Consider the following 19,207-nt stretch of genomic DNA (forward strand, 5'->3'; position numbering starts at 1 on the left):
CTACGGCGTGTCTTGATTGCATTGGTTAGTCTTTGGGGTGAGTTTATTTTAGTAGAAGCTAGAAGCTATAGTCTATAAAATGAATAACTTTGAATTTTGACCGTTATTTTTTAACAACATGGCAAATATAAAATCCCTCTACCAAAAAAGTTACTGATATTCTTTAAATTGAGTGCCTGAACGAATCAGATAGGTAACTCTTTTTACTTTCGTGAAATAGAAAAGGAAAATAATAAAACAAGTGACAGTTCTTCCTCTTCTTGCAAAAATCGACACGAAATGTCATAATTGTCAAAAGTAATATGTCATCAGCTTTTGATATTTCTAATTATCAGACCCTTTGAATAAGAAGACTAAGGAAGGAGCATATCAAAAATCTTAGGTACACCGCGATGGGCCTCAAATATGGCCGACTTAAATTCCGGTTTATCAGTGTCGTTCTAATTTTATTTAAAAAATGTAAAACTATGATGTAGGGTAGACGTGGGGTAGACTCAATAATTTGTTGTTTTATTTTACGTTGTGAATAAATGTTGGTGGTTATTAAAATTGTTATAATAATATATAATTCTAATAAAAATAGATAAGTTATAATAAGTATTTATTAACACAAACATTGTGCGTGGTGCTAAATTCTTTGACATCTAATCTTTGACAAGTAATAAATAAAAGCTAAAATGCAAGGAAAAGATATAATTTAGTTAATTTAAGTGAATTTCATAAATGATCGGTTTACTACACGTATGTATATTATATAGTCACTTACTAGCGAAAAGTTGTTCCATTATTTCACTCAATTTTTGCCGAGATCTACCGCACGCTACACAACCAACTATTTTAGAGTCTTTTTCGATAAATCGCGATAGTGTCACTGTTAATTTAAGTTCTGCCACAATTTCCATCTAGATTTACTACCTTTATACAACTATCAGTAGTAGAATAAATAATAAATAACATAAAATAAGCTCCGTAAAGACTGACAAATCCACAAAATTTCAAATCAAATTCAAATGTGTCAAATGAATCGTCAAACAGAACTGTCAAGGATCCCCACCCTAGAGAGCTTTTATGGTGGCTTTTCCGCCCACCATGCATGAATACATGGATAGCATTATGCTCCTTCCTTAGTCTTCTTATTCAAAGTTTGATAATAACCATCTATCAAAGAAATAAATCGAATTGATATTACCATAGAAACGCCTTTTGATTTTTAGGACTTCAGCAATGAAAATATGGTTGAAAAATTCAAACATATTTTCATGTTTTTTTTAATTTGCTCTAAAACGGTATGGAAATTTGGAGAAGTATATAAACGGGATTAACCGTTTTGGAACAAGCAAAAATTTTTATGAAGAATACATTTTTCGCAAAATGTTAAAAATAAAAAAGTTTTTTTTCCTCTTGTAAAGACAATCCGGGGACATACTGTATAATTATTCTAAAAGTGTTAGGAGGTATACATTTGAATTTGATTTGAAATTTTGTGGATTTGTCATTCTTTACGGAGCTTATTTTATGTCATTTATTATTTATTCTACTACTGATAGTTGTATAAAGGTAGTAAATCTAGATGGAAATTGTGGCAGAACTTAAATTAACAGTGACACTAACGCGATTTATCGAAAAAGACTCTAAAATAGTTGGTTGTGTAGCGTGCGGTAGATCTCGGCAAAAATTGAGTGAAATAATGGAACAACTTTTCGCTAGTAAGTGACTATATAATATACATACGTGTAGTAAACCGATCATTTATGAAATTCACTTAAATTAACTAAATTATATCTTTTCCTTGCATTTTAGCTTTTATTTATTACTTGTCAAAGATTAGATGTCAAAGAATTTAGCACCACGCACAATGTTTGTGTTAATAAATACTTATTATAACTTATCTATTTTTATTAGAATTATATATTATTATAACAATTTTAATAACCACCAACATTTATTCACAACGTAAAATAAAACAACAAATTATTGAGTCTACCCCACGTCTACCCTACATCATAGTTTTACATTTTTTAAATAAAATTAGAACGACACTGATAAACCGGAATTTAAGTCGGCCATATTTGAGGCCCATCGCTGTGTACCTAAGATTTTTGATATGCTCCTTCCTTAGTCTTCTTATTCAAAGATTGCGACAAATAAACTTCTCGCACCCAATTTTTCATTGGCAGTATTGGCACACGCAAATTGACAAGCAAAAAAGACAGTCTCGAAGTGTCAAAATTAAAGAAGTGAGGTTGACATTTAAATATTTTTTTATTTTTTTGTTTATTTTATTACGTTGCTTTTTAATATGTATCTTTTATTTTATTTCATCATGGTAAACAAATTATTATTAAACACCATTATTAAGAAGCAACATCAAAATTCCTTCATTTTCTACTCTAAAATCCGATTTAAAAATTTGAAGTTTTTAATGTCATCTTTTGCATTCATCTATGGGGTGTTCCAAAAGTTTTTCTTGTCACGAGATTTTTAAAGTAATTTTTGCTTTTTAATAAGTCTCTTTTGTTTACATGATGAAATATAACAAAAGACACATTAAAAAGCAACGTAATAAAAAATAGTATGTGCTACTCGTGCGAAGTTGTCGATTGCCCACTCGAGAGAATTGTGGGCGATCGACAACTTTTCGCACTAGTTGCACAATATACTATAAGCACTAGTTAAAAAAAAAGTATACCATTAATATTGCAAATTATATTTTATCCTCTCATAGCAGTGGCGGCCCGTCAGGTGAGGCAACTGAGGCGCCGCCTCACCTCGAAATTCTATCTTTTAGTAGTACACAAATTTATTTCCAGCTAATCGTATATTTATGTATCAATATTAATATTGAATAATTTTATTAAAATATACCAAGCTTTTTACTTTTCGACTGGTCTAAACCAACCGATCGCGCCATATCGTTTCTGTTTTAACTGGACTACAATGCATCTTTTCGTTCTGTGTTCCTGAGGCGTAATTTTTGCCGCCTCTGCCGACCTTTTTTTATCAATGAACTAAAACGTCACACATTGAAATCAGTTGGTCGGGGAAGCGGAGGGAAAGCGTGAAATTAGCTGTAGCAGAGGCGACAGCCAAATCGCTTAAGTGCAACGCTGTTGCCAGATTCATGAAAAAAAATCCATTCTTTACAAACTTGATTGTTAAGTTCAAAAATAGTTCGTGCTTGATATGGCTGGATAATGCGATATTATAATGCTCTTTGTAATTAAAATTAATCTATTAATTGATCTTCACGAAATACCCCATCAATAATTATGGAAATAATATCGCATATCGAAGAGAGTATAGAATAAATTTGAATAATATGAACTCTTGGCATCCACGCAATACTGGCCAAAATAATTAACTTTAGATATTTCGGGGAATTACTAAACGTCACGTCTGTTCGGTCGGTTTGTTTTATGCTTTTGTGAGTAGCAAGTAGTGTGATCTAGCCGTAATTCAGAGTTTAGTGATTTATTTTGTAATAATCAGACTTTAAAATGAATCATGTACATGACATTGTGATGTCCCTTCAAGAAACCCCGTTTTCAAGAAGACAGGAGGATGAAAAGCGAGAGGTCTTACAGGAAAACAGACCTACTCCCCAGATAAGTGTTGTAACAAATGATAAAAAGACAAATTAACAATCCCGATTACAAGTGTTCAAGTCGAGCGGGATTTTTCTTGTCTAAAACGGATAAAATCTTAATTAAGAAATACAATGTTACAAGATAGACTTTCTGCTGTCTTTATTTTCAATTGAAAAAGAGCTGTTGGTTACCCTTAGTGAGAACGAAGGGAAGTTTTATGATGACATAATTGATAAATTTGCTATTCTTAAAGACAGACGAATAAACTTAACCTACAAGGAATAATTCTTATACAATTACATTTTTTAACTATTTTTCACTTGTTTGTTTCTTATTTATGTCGTCGCGTCGCGCGTCGTAGAGCTTGATGTGACAAATTCCGTCTTACTAACCGAACGAAAACCTCAAATTAGAACTGTTATATTAAGATCATTAGATTAGTTAGCTAATACCTAATATATGTTTAAGTTATATTATTTATACTCTGAGGGAAAAAAAAATAAAGAAACAGTTCCGATGATGACTTTTTTAATAAGTTATGTTTACAAACTTATTATATCTGAGGAGCAAACAAATCTCTAACTTATTGTTGCTTAGCTGCTTAAAAAAACAAAAAGAAAATAAACACATAAAAACAAAAAAAAGTTCTTATGACATTTTTAGTAGGTTAAACCTTCAAATATATTATATCTGAGGAACAAAAAAAATTAAACTTGTTGCAGCTTAGATCCCCCTTCCCCCCCGTCTTTTTGTTTTCGTCCGCGTTTGCGTCGCCTCATCAGTTCTAATGGTTACGAGCCGCTACTGTCTCATAGTACATGCCTATTTAATTTTGTGATCATGTAATGGATATTTTGTTTTCTCACTTGTTTCGTCGAACTGCTTGAATCCATTTTTGCTTTTGATCAAATCGGTGTGAGAAGTTGTGAATCTATAAAATGTTGATTCGGAAGGATCGAATATTCGGGAAAGTTGAGTTATTGAATGTTATTGCACACGCGCTCCTTTACGCGTTAACATTTTTTCGACAATTTTATTATCATTTGAAATTGTCACAACACAACGCGATGGCTAGTTCGGGTTCTTTTTCACTTAATTTTTACTACCCGAAACAGCGTTACATCACACAAACTGGATGAAACAAAAATTAGAGGTAATCTACCCTTATCCCTTAGGATTACTCCTAAAACACGATCATTATTGAAAGTGTTCTTTTTAAAATTTAATACGATTTTCCTCTTCTAGGTTACTTAGACAAAGAGGATGACTACAAAGTCACGGATCCAAAATTCAGTAAAATCATAAGGCTGCTGGATAGAGTGGGCAAAGAATCGGATATTTTTGCCAGGTTTCCAGAGTTCGACAAGACGGTAACTGTCAAAATCCTGTCAGTAAATGGAGCTTACAGGGGACAGGGTATTGCCAAGGAACTTGTCAATAAAACTAGGTAAGATATCTATCAATTTGTTCAATCTATATTGTTTTAGTTATTTATGCATCAAGGAAATTATAAGGCAAAGTTTCAGTAAAAAGTTGTCCGAGTAAGTTGTTGTTAAATAAGAAAATGTTTCGTTCCTAAAATAGCAATTCCTGCTTTTTGAATACATTAACTTGAAATATTTGATCCTAAAAAACACGCGGAAACAATTTTTTCGACTGCGAATAAATTATTCTCATTTTACTAAAAAAAAAATTCAAGATAATTTTTAAAACTTCTTTAATTTTAAGGCCCATTAGTATTTTTCAAAGTAGAAACAATACATTTATCAATAAAGTTGTTTGCTTTTAACTTTTTTGTCTTGGGTAACGAGTTACAGAGTCGGTTAAAGTGTTTCAATAATTATGATCTTCAAACATCCTCCACACTTAAATACTTTTGTTTTGTTTTCCTTCACTGCCATCTGACATATGTCTCTAACTAAATCATAAAAATAATATTTTTACTATAATTATCCCAATTTAGGATAAAACGCGACTGAGACGCCATATTAGTTTTGTATTTCTGTGAATTAGGATTTTAAACAACGTTGCAGTTTGTACTAAATTAGGCTTCTAGCCAACGTCGTTTCGACCCAAAAATTATTCTCCAAACTAGTGCAGACTAGGGTTGGCACGAGGTTGTGCCGACGTTGCGCCCCGACGTTTGGTCGCGTGACACAACGTTGTCCCGACGTCCAAATGCTGCTTGGGAAACAAAAAATAATGTGACATCGAATTTGACAATGACAAAATCATATTTTTGCTGGTATTTTAATTGTAGCTTTCTCTGGGCCGTATTGTAAATTAAAAATTTACAAATAGCAATTTGAAGGTAGATTTTTGCAAATAACTTTTAAACGACTATTCCAAACGAAACAACATTCTACACTAAAGTACAACTTTAACGCCTCTTTAAAAAAGTCTAATACAATTTTTATTTTTGCATAAAATCATCTGGGAAGATAATATTTGGCCTTTGCAAAATTTACATGGGATTTTCTGTCCCGTGTTCCGATGCACCACACGGTATGTTCAGATTTATTCTCATCTTTTTATCATGAAACCATATAAATTGCGTGATTTGTAGAAGTTACAACCTGTGGTTACAACAAAGTCTAATTTGAACAACTAATTAGGTTCAAGAGCCTTAAAACCACGCAGCTCTTTATGAAATTCAGCTTTGCTCCTAGAATTTCTATAGAGGCTCCATTTCCTTTTGTTTATCCAGCTCAAACAACGAAATCCAATTACCCACAGAGGTTTTACATAGAGCCTCCCTTTTTATAAGGCTTCTCGAGAACAGGGAGACAGAAATCTCAGTGAAATTCGTTTTGATTTAAAAGGGAAAAAGTGAGGTAGGAAAATAAGAAAAGGGAGAAAAATTACTCGGAATGAAATATGGAAAATTTTCTTTTGTTAAGTTGGAGTATTGATGTGTCTGAAGAACATAGAATCCTTAAGAGACTGACTCACTGATTAATCACGATCCTGCCCAAACCACTCAACGTAAGAAGCTCAATTTTGGCATACAGGTTGATTCTAGGGTGTAGAGGTTCGATAAGAAGGGATTTCTCGAAATTCCAGTTCCAAGGGGGTGAAATCACCCCTCAAATATTACAATATTTTTTATTTAAAAAACGGTCAAGTTTCCGAAAAAACGCTTAAACACGTATATTTTGTTTTGTTTTTTTTACATATTTTAAGATGTTTGAAAAATGTATACAGGGTGTTTCGAAAAATCTGGTCATTGATTAATCACGATCCTGCTTAAAGCGCTTGGCGTAAAAAGCTGATTTTTGGAAAACGGATTGATTTTAGGGTGTGGAGGTTCGATAAGAAGGTATTTTTCGAAACTCAAATTCCAAGGGGGTGAAAGCACCCCTCAAATATTAGAATATTTTTTATTTAAAGGCCGGTGAATTTTTCGGAAAAACTCTTAAACACGTATATTTTATTTTGTTGTTTTACATATTTTAAGATTTTTAAAAAATTTATACAGGGTGTTCACGATTCTGCTTATACTGCTTGACGTTTAAAGCTGATTTTTGGTAAACGGATTGACTGTGGGGTGTAGAGGTTCGATAAGGAGTGGTTTCTCGAATCTTAAATTCCAAGAGGTTGAAAACGTCCCTTAAATATTACGATATTTGTTATTTAAAAAACAGTTAGTCTTTCGGGAAAACGCTTGGACACGCATAATTTATTTTGTTTTTTTACATATTTTGAAATTTTTAAAAAAATCATACAGGATGTTCCAAAAAGTTAGGTAATTGATTAACCACACGATTCTGCTTAAACTTCTTGACGTAAAAAGCTTATTGTTGGCAAACGGATTTGGATTTTTCGAAAGTCAAATTCCAACGAGATGAAACTACCCCTCAAATATTACCAAGTTATACAGGGTTGTTCACCACATACGACACGGAGTATTGTAGCTAAACGATTAGATTTTTATAACTTGTAAGGTTTGGGTTCGTTGAAGGACTATTAGAGCTACAATTTAAAAATCTTTTTACAAGATACAGAGTGTCCCTAATAAATAAAAAATATCAAAGTTGCATTTTCTTAAATGGAACACCCTGTATATTATTGCATTTTTAGTTTCTACGATTAAAATAAAGGCAAATTTGATTAAGGTTTATTACACTTAAACCTTACCGTTTTTGAAATATTTTCAATTTTGTGAAATTGCAGTAAAAATTTTAAGGCTTCATTTCTCTGAGGGTTTCAAAGTTTTTAATACTAAATATTTACTGAAGTTTATTTATTGATCAGTTATTGTGTTGCAATAATAAAAATTTTAGTACCTTATACAGAGTGTTTAAATATTTATTTTAAATAATTATTAGCTTTAAACGGCAATAACTTGTTTAATTTAAATAGAACACCCTGTATATTTTATGAGAACCAGATGCACAATTTAATTATCTATCAAATTGTATTATGCCATTTATTACCTATCTCTTCAAGTTTCCGTAGAAAATGCATTTCCTTGTAATTTAGAACTCATTTATCAATATACCCATGGAATACTGACATTTTAGATTATTTTTGAGGATGTACCAAATTTTTAAAGAGTACAGATACTAATATTGTCGATACAGTTCGTTTCATTAAAAAATAAAAAAACTGTTTAAATATTTGTTAAAGAGGACCAATTAATATGATTCCAGTATTCAAACTACAGTAACTGACTGTTTGCGTTGATTAATAATAATTGCTCCAAATACTAAAAAACTGAATTATGTATGTGTATTAGACAGTGTGGTAAAAAAACTAACACCTTAAAAATGATATTAATTTTTTGACAAATGCTTATTTATAACAACGGAGACGTTCATTTTCATAACATTATTATATTGATTTCTGATTCAAATCCACATTTATTTAGAATAATTTATTAACGAACACAATTAAGTATGTAATTAATTAGTATTTGGACGGAAATACTGGTGGTATATTTAATTAATGGTATACTCTTTTATAAAGATTTAAATAGTTTTCTTTTTGCATACAAACGGGCTAGTAATATTATCGTTTTAATAAAAACGATAATATTACTAGCCTGTACATTTTGTACATTTGTTGTTTTAAAAACAATCTAAAATGTCAATATTCCATGGGTATATGGATAAATGATGTCTAAATTATAAGAAAATCCATTTTCTACGAAAACTTGATGGGATAGGTAAAAAGTGGTATAAAACCATTTGATAGACAATTAAATTGTGCATCTTATTCTCATAAAATATACAGGGTGTTCCATTTAAATTAAACAAGTTATTGCCGTTTAAAGCTAGTAATTATATAAAATAAATTTTTAAACACTCTGTATAAGGTAGTATCATTTTAATTATTGCAACACAATAACTGATCAATAAATATACTTCAGTAAATATTTAGTATTAAAAACTTTGATACCCTCGGAGAAATAAAGCCTTAAAATGTATACTGCAATTTCACAAAATTGAAAATATTTCAAAAACGGTAAGGTTTAAGTGTAATAAACCTTAATCAAATTTACCTTTATTTTAATCGTAGAAACTAAAAATGCAATAATATACAGGGTGTCCCATTTAAAAAAATACAACTTTGATATTTTTTATTTATTTGGGACACTCTGTATCTTGTAAAAATATTTTTAAATTGTAGCCCTAATAGTCCTTCAACGAACCCAAAACTTACAATTTGTAAAAATCTAATTGTTTAGCTACAATACTCCGTGTCGTATGTGGTGAACAACCCTGTATAATAATATCGCCATATTGTTTTTTCTCATGCTGACATAAATGTGAGAAAATTTTATCCAGTTTGTATGTTAATGGAAATTCTTGCTTTGCTTTATCATCACCATTACAAATGATTAATTCGACGCGAACGAAGTCGCGGGTATACGCAAGTTAGAGTATAAAGAATTTTTAACAAATTTATTCAACTTTATACACTTTTTATTGACTAAAAATGAAAAAAATTATGGACTTTATAGGCTACAAAGTAGAAAAACAATATGTATATACGCGCGGTTATTTTATTTTATGATAATTGTAATAGGAAAGAGGAATAGTAGAGAAAATGGCCCTGAAAGGCACATAAAATCTGTTTGTTATTCAGGACGAGTTTCAGTTAAGTAGAGCAAGGACATCCAAAGAGATGTCCTTTTTCTTAAGAGAGAATTGTCCTAAAACTAGGACACTGTGGTCCCTTTTTAGGGTTGCTTATACCCTAAATTACTCAGCATTATGTAAGAAATACTTATTTGTAAATTTTCAAACAGCGAAATAATATACAAAATATACAGGGTCCGGCAATAGTGCGCCAGGCATCTGTAGCACCTAGAATAAAAAACTTGGGAATTTTGTTTACGTGCAAACCCATAGACTTACAATAAAATATAGACTGAGCAACTCATTCATAAATAGCTGGAACATGCGGTCAGACAATATCTTGTTATTGTTGTGTTATTGTTTTAGATTATAACGAGTGCGACACGAGCGATAGATAGGTTGTCTCTGTCGTAACGGTCGTTCCCTGACGACTCTGCCGAGAAACACAACACTGTCTTTCGTTTCTCAAGTACATCTGAACTCTCCGTATCATAGCCGGGTATTTTTTTTATTTTAAGGAAGCTATAATTAAATTAAAAATATATCGTATTTAAACTTTTTTATATTTTATTAAGATTTAGGACAGGTTTTTTAAATAAAAGTTTAGAAAAAACAATTTAGAGTCCAAAAAGGATAAAAATAATAAAATACACGTTATAGAAGAAATTTTATAATCGAAATTACGTAATTTTTGAAATTAATAATAAATTATTAATTTTAGTCAAACATTTACAACCCCTAATATTAATCAAAACAGGATCTATTCCACAGATATAATAGAATCGGCGACAGGGAGAGAAAAAAAATATGATTGTTGTAATTTTTTTTTCTGGTTAAGTGATGTCTTATTATGTAAATTAGAGGAAACATAAATCTGTTCCATTAAAGCAAGGAAGGTGATAGGAAGTGGATAAAATGAAAACTACATTTATTTAACTCGGTACTGTCTTTATTATACCGGGTGCGTCCCAAAAGTGGCTCATCCCCATAATTTTTTTATATTTTCAAATAAAAAAAACAAGATTTAGTATGTTAGTATATGACATAAATTAGGATTGATTGACGCATTCAATTGTTTTTGGTCACTTCCTGTTTCACCGGAAATGACTATAACTTTTAATTTTTAAACGGCACCTTCGGTATATTTCTACTTTATTCGATAGAAAATGACACTCTGAATAGAATGACATATCATATGTCAACTTTTGACATTTTCGCATATGGTTTAATTGTAATTGTAACACGCGGTTCATAACGACAATTTGACTCCAAATACCAAGTGTGTGGTATCAATATATTCATAAAAAAATGCTTTTTCCAAATATGCTAATGAGTCACCCTAGTTCCATTTGAAACAATTGACATATGTATGATTAAAAATACGATTTGTACATCTTTTAACCGGCCTAGTCAAGACACGAAACCCATTAGACGATCAAAACTATTTTTCCAAGGTTCCTTGATTAAAACTTAGTGTTTTTAACAACACCATGACACCCTGGATTGAAATTTAAAATACGATTTGTTTTTAAGCGACAATGTCAAAAGTTGACATATGATATGTCATTCTATTCAGAGTGTCATTTTTATCGAATAAAGTAGCAATATACCGAGGGTGCCTTTAAAAATCAAAACATGTAATCATTTCGGTGAAACAGGAAGAGACCAAAAACAATTGAATATGTCAATAAATCCTAATTTATGTCATATACCTACTAACATACAAATCTGTTTTTTTTTATCTGAAAAAATAAAAAAGTTATAGGGGTGAGCCACTTTTGAGACGACCCGGTATATTAAGAAATAGTGTTTCATAATGTAATATCATTTTAAAATTTTTGTATGTTATTTTAGATTCTGAAGATAATTTTAGAATAAACCGGAATATATTTTTAATAAAAACATTATTAGTTATTAACAGGGTTATAATAATTATGATTTTGTTACAAAAACCTTTATATAAATGATTATGTAAGAGAAAAAATTCAGATTTTACATTTTACTAAAATATTATCTAAATAAGCGCCTTTCTACAACAACGCCACTGACTCCTAATGGGTAAATTGAGAGTTGCCTACCGGTCGAAAGTCGTTTCAAGACTTAAATGGATTATTTAAGTCAAATTTCTTGAAAATTTGGCACTGTCGAACCATATTTTATAGTTCTTGAACAGAAAAAGTCAATAAAATAAACACTAAGGACTACAAGCTAAGAAAATGCGTTAATACAGCCGGGGACATAGCGGCAACAAAGCTTTACCGCACACGTGCGACGCGTACTACAAGGGAATAAATGAATGAATAGGCTCCCTCGCCTCTAATCGGTGTTGTCATATTGTAAAGAACTTATCCTTTTTAAACAGTATCCGACTTATAATTTAGTAGTATAAGGACTATTTAATACATCTATGGAATACTAAAACGTACTTTATTAAACTGTAGTATTAATATCTCAATATATGTGTATAACAAGAAAAAAAATATTGATAATATTAAAGACGTGACAACATAGACTGGATGACAAAGGCTCGGTCGACTGTACCCAGAAGTAAACATGTGTACAAAAAATATTGTTTGACCGCGTTGAGATGTAAATAGTGTAGTCTATATTTTATTTTAAGTCTATGTGCAAACCTAAATTATGTACTAGGATGTATTTCAGGAAAATATTTTAACTTTTATAGGGTGGTCCAAAGAAGTAAGTGGGTCGGGATGATTTTTTTAAAATGGAACACCCTGTATATTATTGCATTTTTAGCTTCCTTTCAGATCACTTTACATAATCCCAAGACATGAGTAAATATATTTCGATAATTTCAGAGATATTAATAAATAAATAAAAATATTATACAGGGTGATTCCTGTAAGTCGGTCATGCTTTCGAGGAATGATAGGGGACGTCGAAAAATTAATTTTTATATAGCACACTATGGGTCGGAAATGCCTCTTATGCAAGATACAGGGTGTTAAAGTTTTTGAAAAATTAAAGATATTCTTTAGTAATTTTTTAACAGTTGAAGGTATCGTTATAAAATTTCATTATAGGAATCTACCTAACAGAGACAAAAATTTCGGAGTTTTTTTATTTACTCGGTTTATTTCCAAGAAAAAATATGTCTTCCAACTTTTTCCTATCTAACACCATTTTGTCACGTTTTAAAAATAAATACATTTTTTAATGAGAATCCTAAATACAGCGAATTACTATAACTAGAGTTAAAAAAGAAAAGTTCTGAAAAATGTGTCACTTTTACACCACTTGCCTTTATTTGAAACTTGTTATGAAGATCTAATAAGTCCAAATTTATTTGCTTTTCATTTTTAAACAATACTTTAATCGAAAAAAGCAATAAAATAAATTTTATCTCACAATATCTTCAAAAAATCTCATCTGGATAGAAAGGACCGATATAAATTGTTTTATTATACTCCTGGAAACGTATTTTAGTAGTTCAAGGGCGAAAAATTCCCTTTTCTTGCTTTTTCTGTCGCTTTCAGCGTCCTTGTTTTGAAAAGCGAGACCCTACACGTGCCCAGAGTCCTCTATTTTTCTGCCCTCTTTTTGTCATCTCTTCCAAAAAGGAATTGGAAGCAAAAATTCTCAGTTGAGAATTGTCTCTTTTTATGTTATTTTCTGTTTTAGACAGCCTTTATATTTTCACTCTTAAATAATGATCGTAAAAATGAACCTTATACCAGGCCATCTGCATTGGTAGATATTACTTGAAATTTAATAACTTTCGATTATTCTTTTCTGTAAACAGTTCTAGTGAATTAATTTTTTTCGTTACCGTATCCCTATAGTCGCTTCAAAGTCCAGCTTTGTGATTTTTTTAATAATTATTTCAAAGACCTGATGTTTCTTTTCCCTGCCAGTATGTATTCTTTTGATTTTACTAGCCATAAACAAGGAAAACCATTGTACAGGGTGAGTCAACGAGAGAGTAAAGTCCATTATCTCATTTGTTTCGAGGTTTACAAAAAAATATTAAATACAAAAGTTATAGGGAAGGTTAAGATACACATTTTAAAATTATTATAGAGTATACAGGGTTCTTCAAAAATGTGTGGCGGATATAACATATGTTTTTTTAAATGCAACACCCTATTTTTTATTTTATTTTTAGATTCTGCGTAAAATTCTATAACTTTTTTTATATATAATGTTATATACCTAAAATTAATGGTTTTTGTAATATTTAAATTTGTTTATACAAATGCAGTGTGGTAAAAAATTGTCAGTTGTACCATTCTTTCTGAAGTTGGAATACCAAAATTTGGTATGAAAGTTCTATAGAGATTAAAAAGAAGATATATGTTAATATATTGTAGTTAAATGCTACAGGGTGTTTAAAATATATTTATGAATTTCAACTAATTAAAATTAAAAAATCTCAAATTTTTTAAATGGTACACCCTATATATTTTCATTTTTTCTGATAGATTTTGCAAAGCTCTTCAACTTTTATTAAGTATGTCATATACCTATTTTTAATAGTTTGCGACTTATTCCAATTTTTTCTATTTTTACTCTAATTTTTAATACAATTACGCTATAACATCATAGTTGCCGTGACTAACTTGTTATATAGTCTGTGAAACGAATAACTTTGAATTTGACAGTTCCCGCGGGCTTTTCTAGTGTAAATTCTATTAGGTTAGCAGCTTGCGGCCATGCTGATGCAATGCCGTCTCTAATAGAACAGCCTCGGAAAGAGATTTATGACGTCACGCTAGTTAGATACTACGGATTAATTATGTTCTAGAATACATGGAAAATATAATTATTCAAAATTACATATATATTTATATGTAATTTTTTGGATTATATTCGACACTATTTTTTTCATATGACACAACACTGATGACCAAAAAAAAATAATGAAAAACCAAATGAAAACTTAATCAGCGTTTTTCCCGAACCTAAATCCCAAGAAAATCAAAAATTTTAGAATAATTTTACATATAAAATGACAGCGATCTTTATTTCATAGCCATCGCTTTTCATGTTAAATTAGATCGATTTTCAAACCCCAAAATTTAAAATATATTTTACATTTTACCCATTATCTTATGTACCTATTCATTATTTGTATATTATAAAACATTTGCTGCATTTGTATGGTTCATAGTTTATTTGCCAAAGTATTTATTACTATAAATCGTATATATATATATATATATATATATATATATATATATATATATATATATATATATATATATATATATATATATATATATATATATATATATATATATATATATATATATATATATATATATATATATATATTGTATTTATTAACTGTATATTATGTATATTTCATGTAAACTATATCATTTTTAAAATACAAACCAAAAATACAAGGAATAATTATGTTTTCCATGTATTCTACAACATATTTATTAATCCGTGGTATCTAACTAGCGTGACGTCATAAATCTCGCCCCGAGGCTGTTCTATTAGAGACGGCATTGGTCTGATATTTAGAAATGTCAAAGACTGATGACATTTTACTTTTATCAATTATCACATTTCGCGTTGTTTTTTGCAAGAATAGGAAGAACTGTCACTTGTTTTATTATTTTCCTTTTCTATTTCACGAAAATAAAAAGAGTTACCTATCTGATTCGTTCAGGCACTCATTTAGAGAATATCAGTAACTTTTTGGATAGAGGGATTATATATTTGCCATGTTGGTAAAAAATAACGGTCAAAATTCAAAGTTATTCATTTTATAGACTATAGCTCTTAATTCATACAAATAAACTTCTAAATTTTGACGCAAAATTCATTGACATAATATGTAGGTATATTTTAGAGCTGTTAATAAAAATATCCAATGCATAACGTCAAAATGTGGCCAAATAAAACTAAATCGCGAACGTTTTTACTATAAACTAAGGATGAAGTAAGTATTGTCAAATAACAGTCCTCATATAATGTCCTAAAAATATTCTATAATGCTCCCAACATCATCCTTGTATTATCCTATAAATATCCTAAATAATCGTAAAAGGCTTGCCCAGGGATGTCTTGAAGATGACTTTTTTTGTCCCATCTGGATATCCCATAAATATCCTCCTCTGGTTTTTGGATATCCCTAAGATATTTACTATATCCTTGGTGGATATCCGCAAGATATCTAAAGGATTGTGTTGTGTTATATGGGTCCAGTATGTTGTGATGCAAATGTAGTGGTTTTTGCGTTTGATTGTAAGCAAAATCGTACTTCAAAGTAAAATACAGACTGTCCATATTTCAAGAAAACAATGACTACCAACATAAAACAATTTTTATCGGCCAACTTACTAGATGCAACAGCGTGCTGTATTTTTTAACCAGGATATAAAGGTTATAAGGAAAAGGAAAAAGGGTAATGGTGTGGATCCGGTGGCTGACCTTGAAACGAGTTTTTGCTGCATATAGTCACAGACACTACGCATGCGCACATCTTCGATGTTGCCAGTTTGCAAGTTATTTTGGAATTATTTTCAGTAGAAAACAAATATATGCTTTTCAGTGTTTTTTTGTCAATATATACCGTATAATCGAAAAAACGGCGTCCAGTTGGCTGGGAAATGACGATTGAGGACATTTCCCATATAAAATGACAGCGATCTTCATTTCATAGTCATCGCCGATGCTATTTTTTTCAATTATATACGCGGTATATTATTTATATTATATACAATAAAATTAAATAGAAATAAAACCCTAGATTCCTATAATTAATCTAATTGCTCTAGATTATTATGCTATGTTTAAAAAGGGCTTTATTAAAAATTCGGGAAATTAAAAGGGATGTGTCCAAGTTTTTTCTTTTTTCTTTTTTTTAATTTTTAAATGCTGTAGCTCCATGTCATGTTCATAATAGTTTTTTTAACATTCCATCAAAACTACGGAGGCCTTAAAAGGCCTTTTAGCCTCCGTAATTAAAATTGTAGAATCAGCTTCAGCAACATTAACAGTTACCTTGTTTTAATTCTGCTTATACATATATTGCATTAATTTTTCTGCTACCTTAAGATTTCTCTATTCTTACGTGATAATCTTATGTGATTTTCTTAGCATATATGAAAACCATATTTTTCCTAATGGAAGGATGGAATAGGATATGCAAAATTAAGATATTTTAACATTTATTTTCCAGATAAAGCATAATATAGTATTAAGATTAAGACATAACAAGTATTATAAGAAAGATCTTAATATAAATCACAAACTAACTAAGTCTTAATTTGGTTTTGTATAAACACAGGTATAAAACTAATAAGATCAAAACTCAACCTTCACCATATTGTCAAGATTTGGCATTATAGGAAACAAGAAATTACAGTAAATTATGAAAAGAATATCAAAGTACACGATATTAAGTACTGTAATGTATTCTACGACACAAACCATCTCTCTTCTAAAGAGAAAAAGATAAAACATAAAGTTTATTTTAGTCTTATCAACACACTCTTCGATAAAATATATGTCTAAAATTGCTATTAATCCACTAACTTGATATTTTTAAGAAATTATGATACAAACATTATAATCAAAGTATATTATATTAGTAACATTAAAGATTATAGGTAAAATGTTACCTCTATCTCCCAATGACGTGTATATTGTTCTATAAGACTCGTCATGGTAGTACTTCGATACATTAATACATATAACCAAAACTATTGTTGCCTGTAAATAACTAGAAATTAAATAACTTGAAAGAAATAAAATAATTCTAATAAGTTTAAAACCATTAAGAAAAAATACGTAAATGATCATTTTTAATTCTAATGTAAATATATAAATAACTGTTATTATTATTACAATTTTATATATTCTTTCTTACCTTAATTTTGGATATCAAGATAAATCTGAAATTATAAAATTAATTATAGAATTTGTATTATTATTGATTAACACTCAAAAAAAAATTTTCAACTGCAAATAAAATAATTCGAAAATAAACTGCAATTTGGCAACATCGACGATGTGCGCTTGCGTAGTATCGATGATCAAATGCAGCAAATATGGGCTTCAAGGTCAGCCACCGGATCCACACCTTTACCGGAAAAAGTTTCAAAGTTATATTTATTAGAACTTTAATAATCTGGTAATGCTTTCGACGTCTTTGGTGAAGTGCATCCACATCAACTTTATTTGAATTCTTTTTTTTTCAGGGAGTTGGGTAAACAATATGGTGCCGGATTCATGGCAGTGGACTGCACCAGCCATTTCACAGCCCTAGCCCTAAGAAAATTAGGATTTGAACTCCACTACTCGCTCAAATACGCCGATCACAAAGAAAATGGCCAGGTTGTGTTCAAACCTGAAAAACCTCACGAAGCTGTCACAGTATACGTTCAAAAATTCTAATTTATTAACTCTATTTTTATTGGTGTAGTGTATGCATGTTGTGTAAGGAAAAAATATATCTGCTCTATTTTTCTGAGTAGATTTTTTAAAGAAAAAGTATATTATAAACCAAAAGAATGTATTTTGACTGATTACTTTGATTCTGCTCAAGATTTTACATGTACTCTAAATAAAACGGACCTATTTTTGTCATTATTTTTATTTTATTTCGTAGAACTACCATTTAGCGCTGTTTTTTAAAACCATATGTGATCAAAGAAATGAAAAACTACTTATATACTGTCTTATTTACCAACTTACATTAGTTTAGTTTCGGTTGCACTATATCTATCGCATAAGTTCTTAAAAATGACAGCTAGCTAATCGTGAATTATTTAAAATTCTTTGAAATAACATAAGAATTAAAAATTCAATCTTAAATAAGGCAATATTCATTTCTAAACCAACTCTGACATCGTTTTTTTTTTCGATCGTATTATTATAAAATATGATCGAAAAAAAAACAAACGGCGTCAGTGATGGCATTGAAATGAAGATCGCTGTCATTTTATATGTAAAATTATATGGGGAATGTCACCGATCGTTATAGATTTGAAATAACTCAGGACTGATTTTTAATCTTTATAAACTTAACGATATACAGTACGTCTACTGGATCTGTGTCTATGAAAGGAATGCGGACATTTAAATAAACAACAATATGTTTTATACATCGACTTGACAAGTACGTCACCGCAAATCGCTCCGCCCACTCATTTTATTGGCTAGTTGCAAATTTATCGAATTTTTATTGATGGGACGCGTCGTCTAATTTTTTACGAAAAACATCGAGAGAATATCGTTTCCCCTCTCACGGATACCCCGTAGCTACAGAACGGACAGACGTACTGTACATAGCAGTGTTCGAACAGGATTGCTATATTTCAACGCTTACCTTGTCGACGTTTTTTTTTTTTTCATTTTAAGGGTAAATAAGCACTTGAATTAATATACAAGGTGTCCCAGAAATAAGTGCAAGTATTTTAGCTGGTAGTATAGTTCAACCCCAGAAACACGGTTTTTTCGCAAAAACAATTTTTGAAAATTCGGAATTTTTTGAAAACATTTTTGGAATTTTTTTTTAGTTTTCAGTTACAAAACATAATTTTTTGATAATATGGCAAC

The 19,207-nt window shown here is 30.2% G+C and overlaps 1 protein-coding gene across 3 annotated transcripts in view; it reads left to right on the forward strand.

Moving 5' to 3' along the window:
• The window catches only part of LOC115890348 (dopamine N-acetyltransferase-like), a 102,203-nt gene extending 83,477 nt beyond the window's left edge, over positions 1-18,726 (forward strand). For all 3 annotated transcript variants that reach the window (XM_030910547.1, XM_030910546.1, XM_030910545.1), the window contains exons 4-5: positions 4,833-5,034; positions 17,848-18,726. In XM_030910547.1, coding sequence (XP_030766407.1) covers positions 4,833-5,034; positions 17,848-18,043 — 398 coding nt within the window. In that variant the 3' untranslated portion in view covers positions 18,044-18,726. The remainder of the gene's footprint in view (positions 1-4,832; positions 5,035-17,847) is intronic.
• The last annotated feature ends 481 nt before the right edge of the window (positions 18,727-19,207 follow it).

This window comes from Sitophilus oryzae, unplaced genomic scaffold (assembly GCF_002938485.1).
Source record: "Sitophilus oryzae breed Bouriz unplaced genomic scaffold, Soryzae_2.0 scaffold_863_pilon_pilon, whole genome shotgun sequence".
NCBI lineage: Eukaryota > Metazoa > Arthropoda > Insecta > Coleoptera > Curculionidae > Sitophilus > Sitophilus oryzae.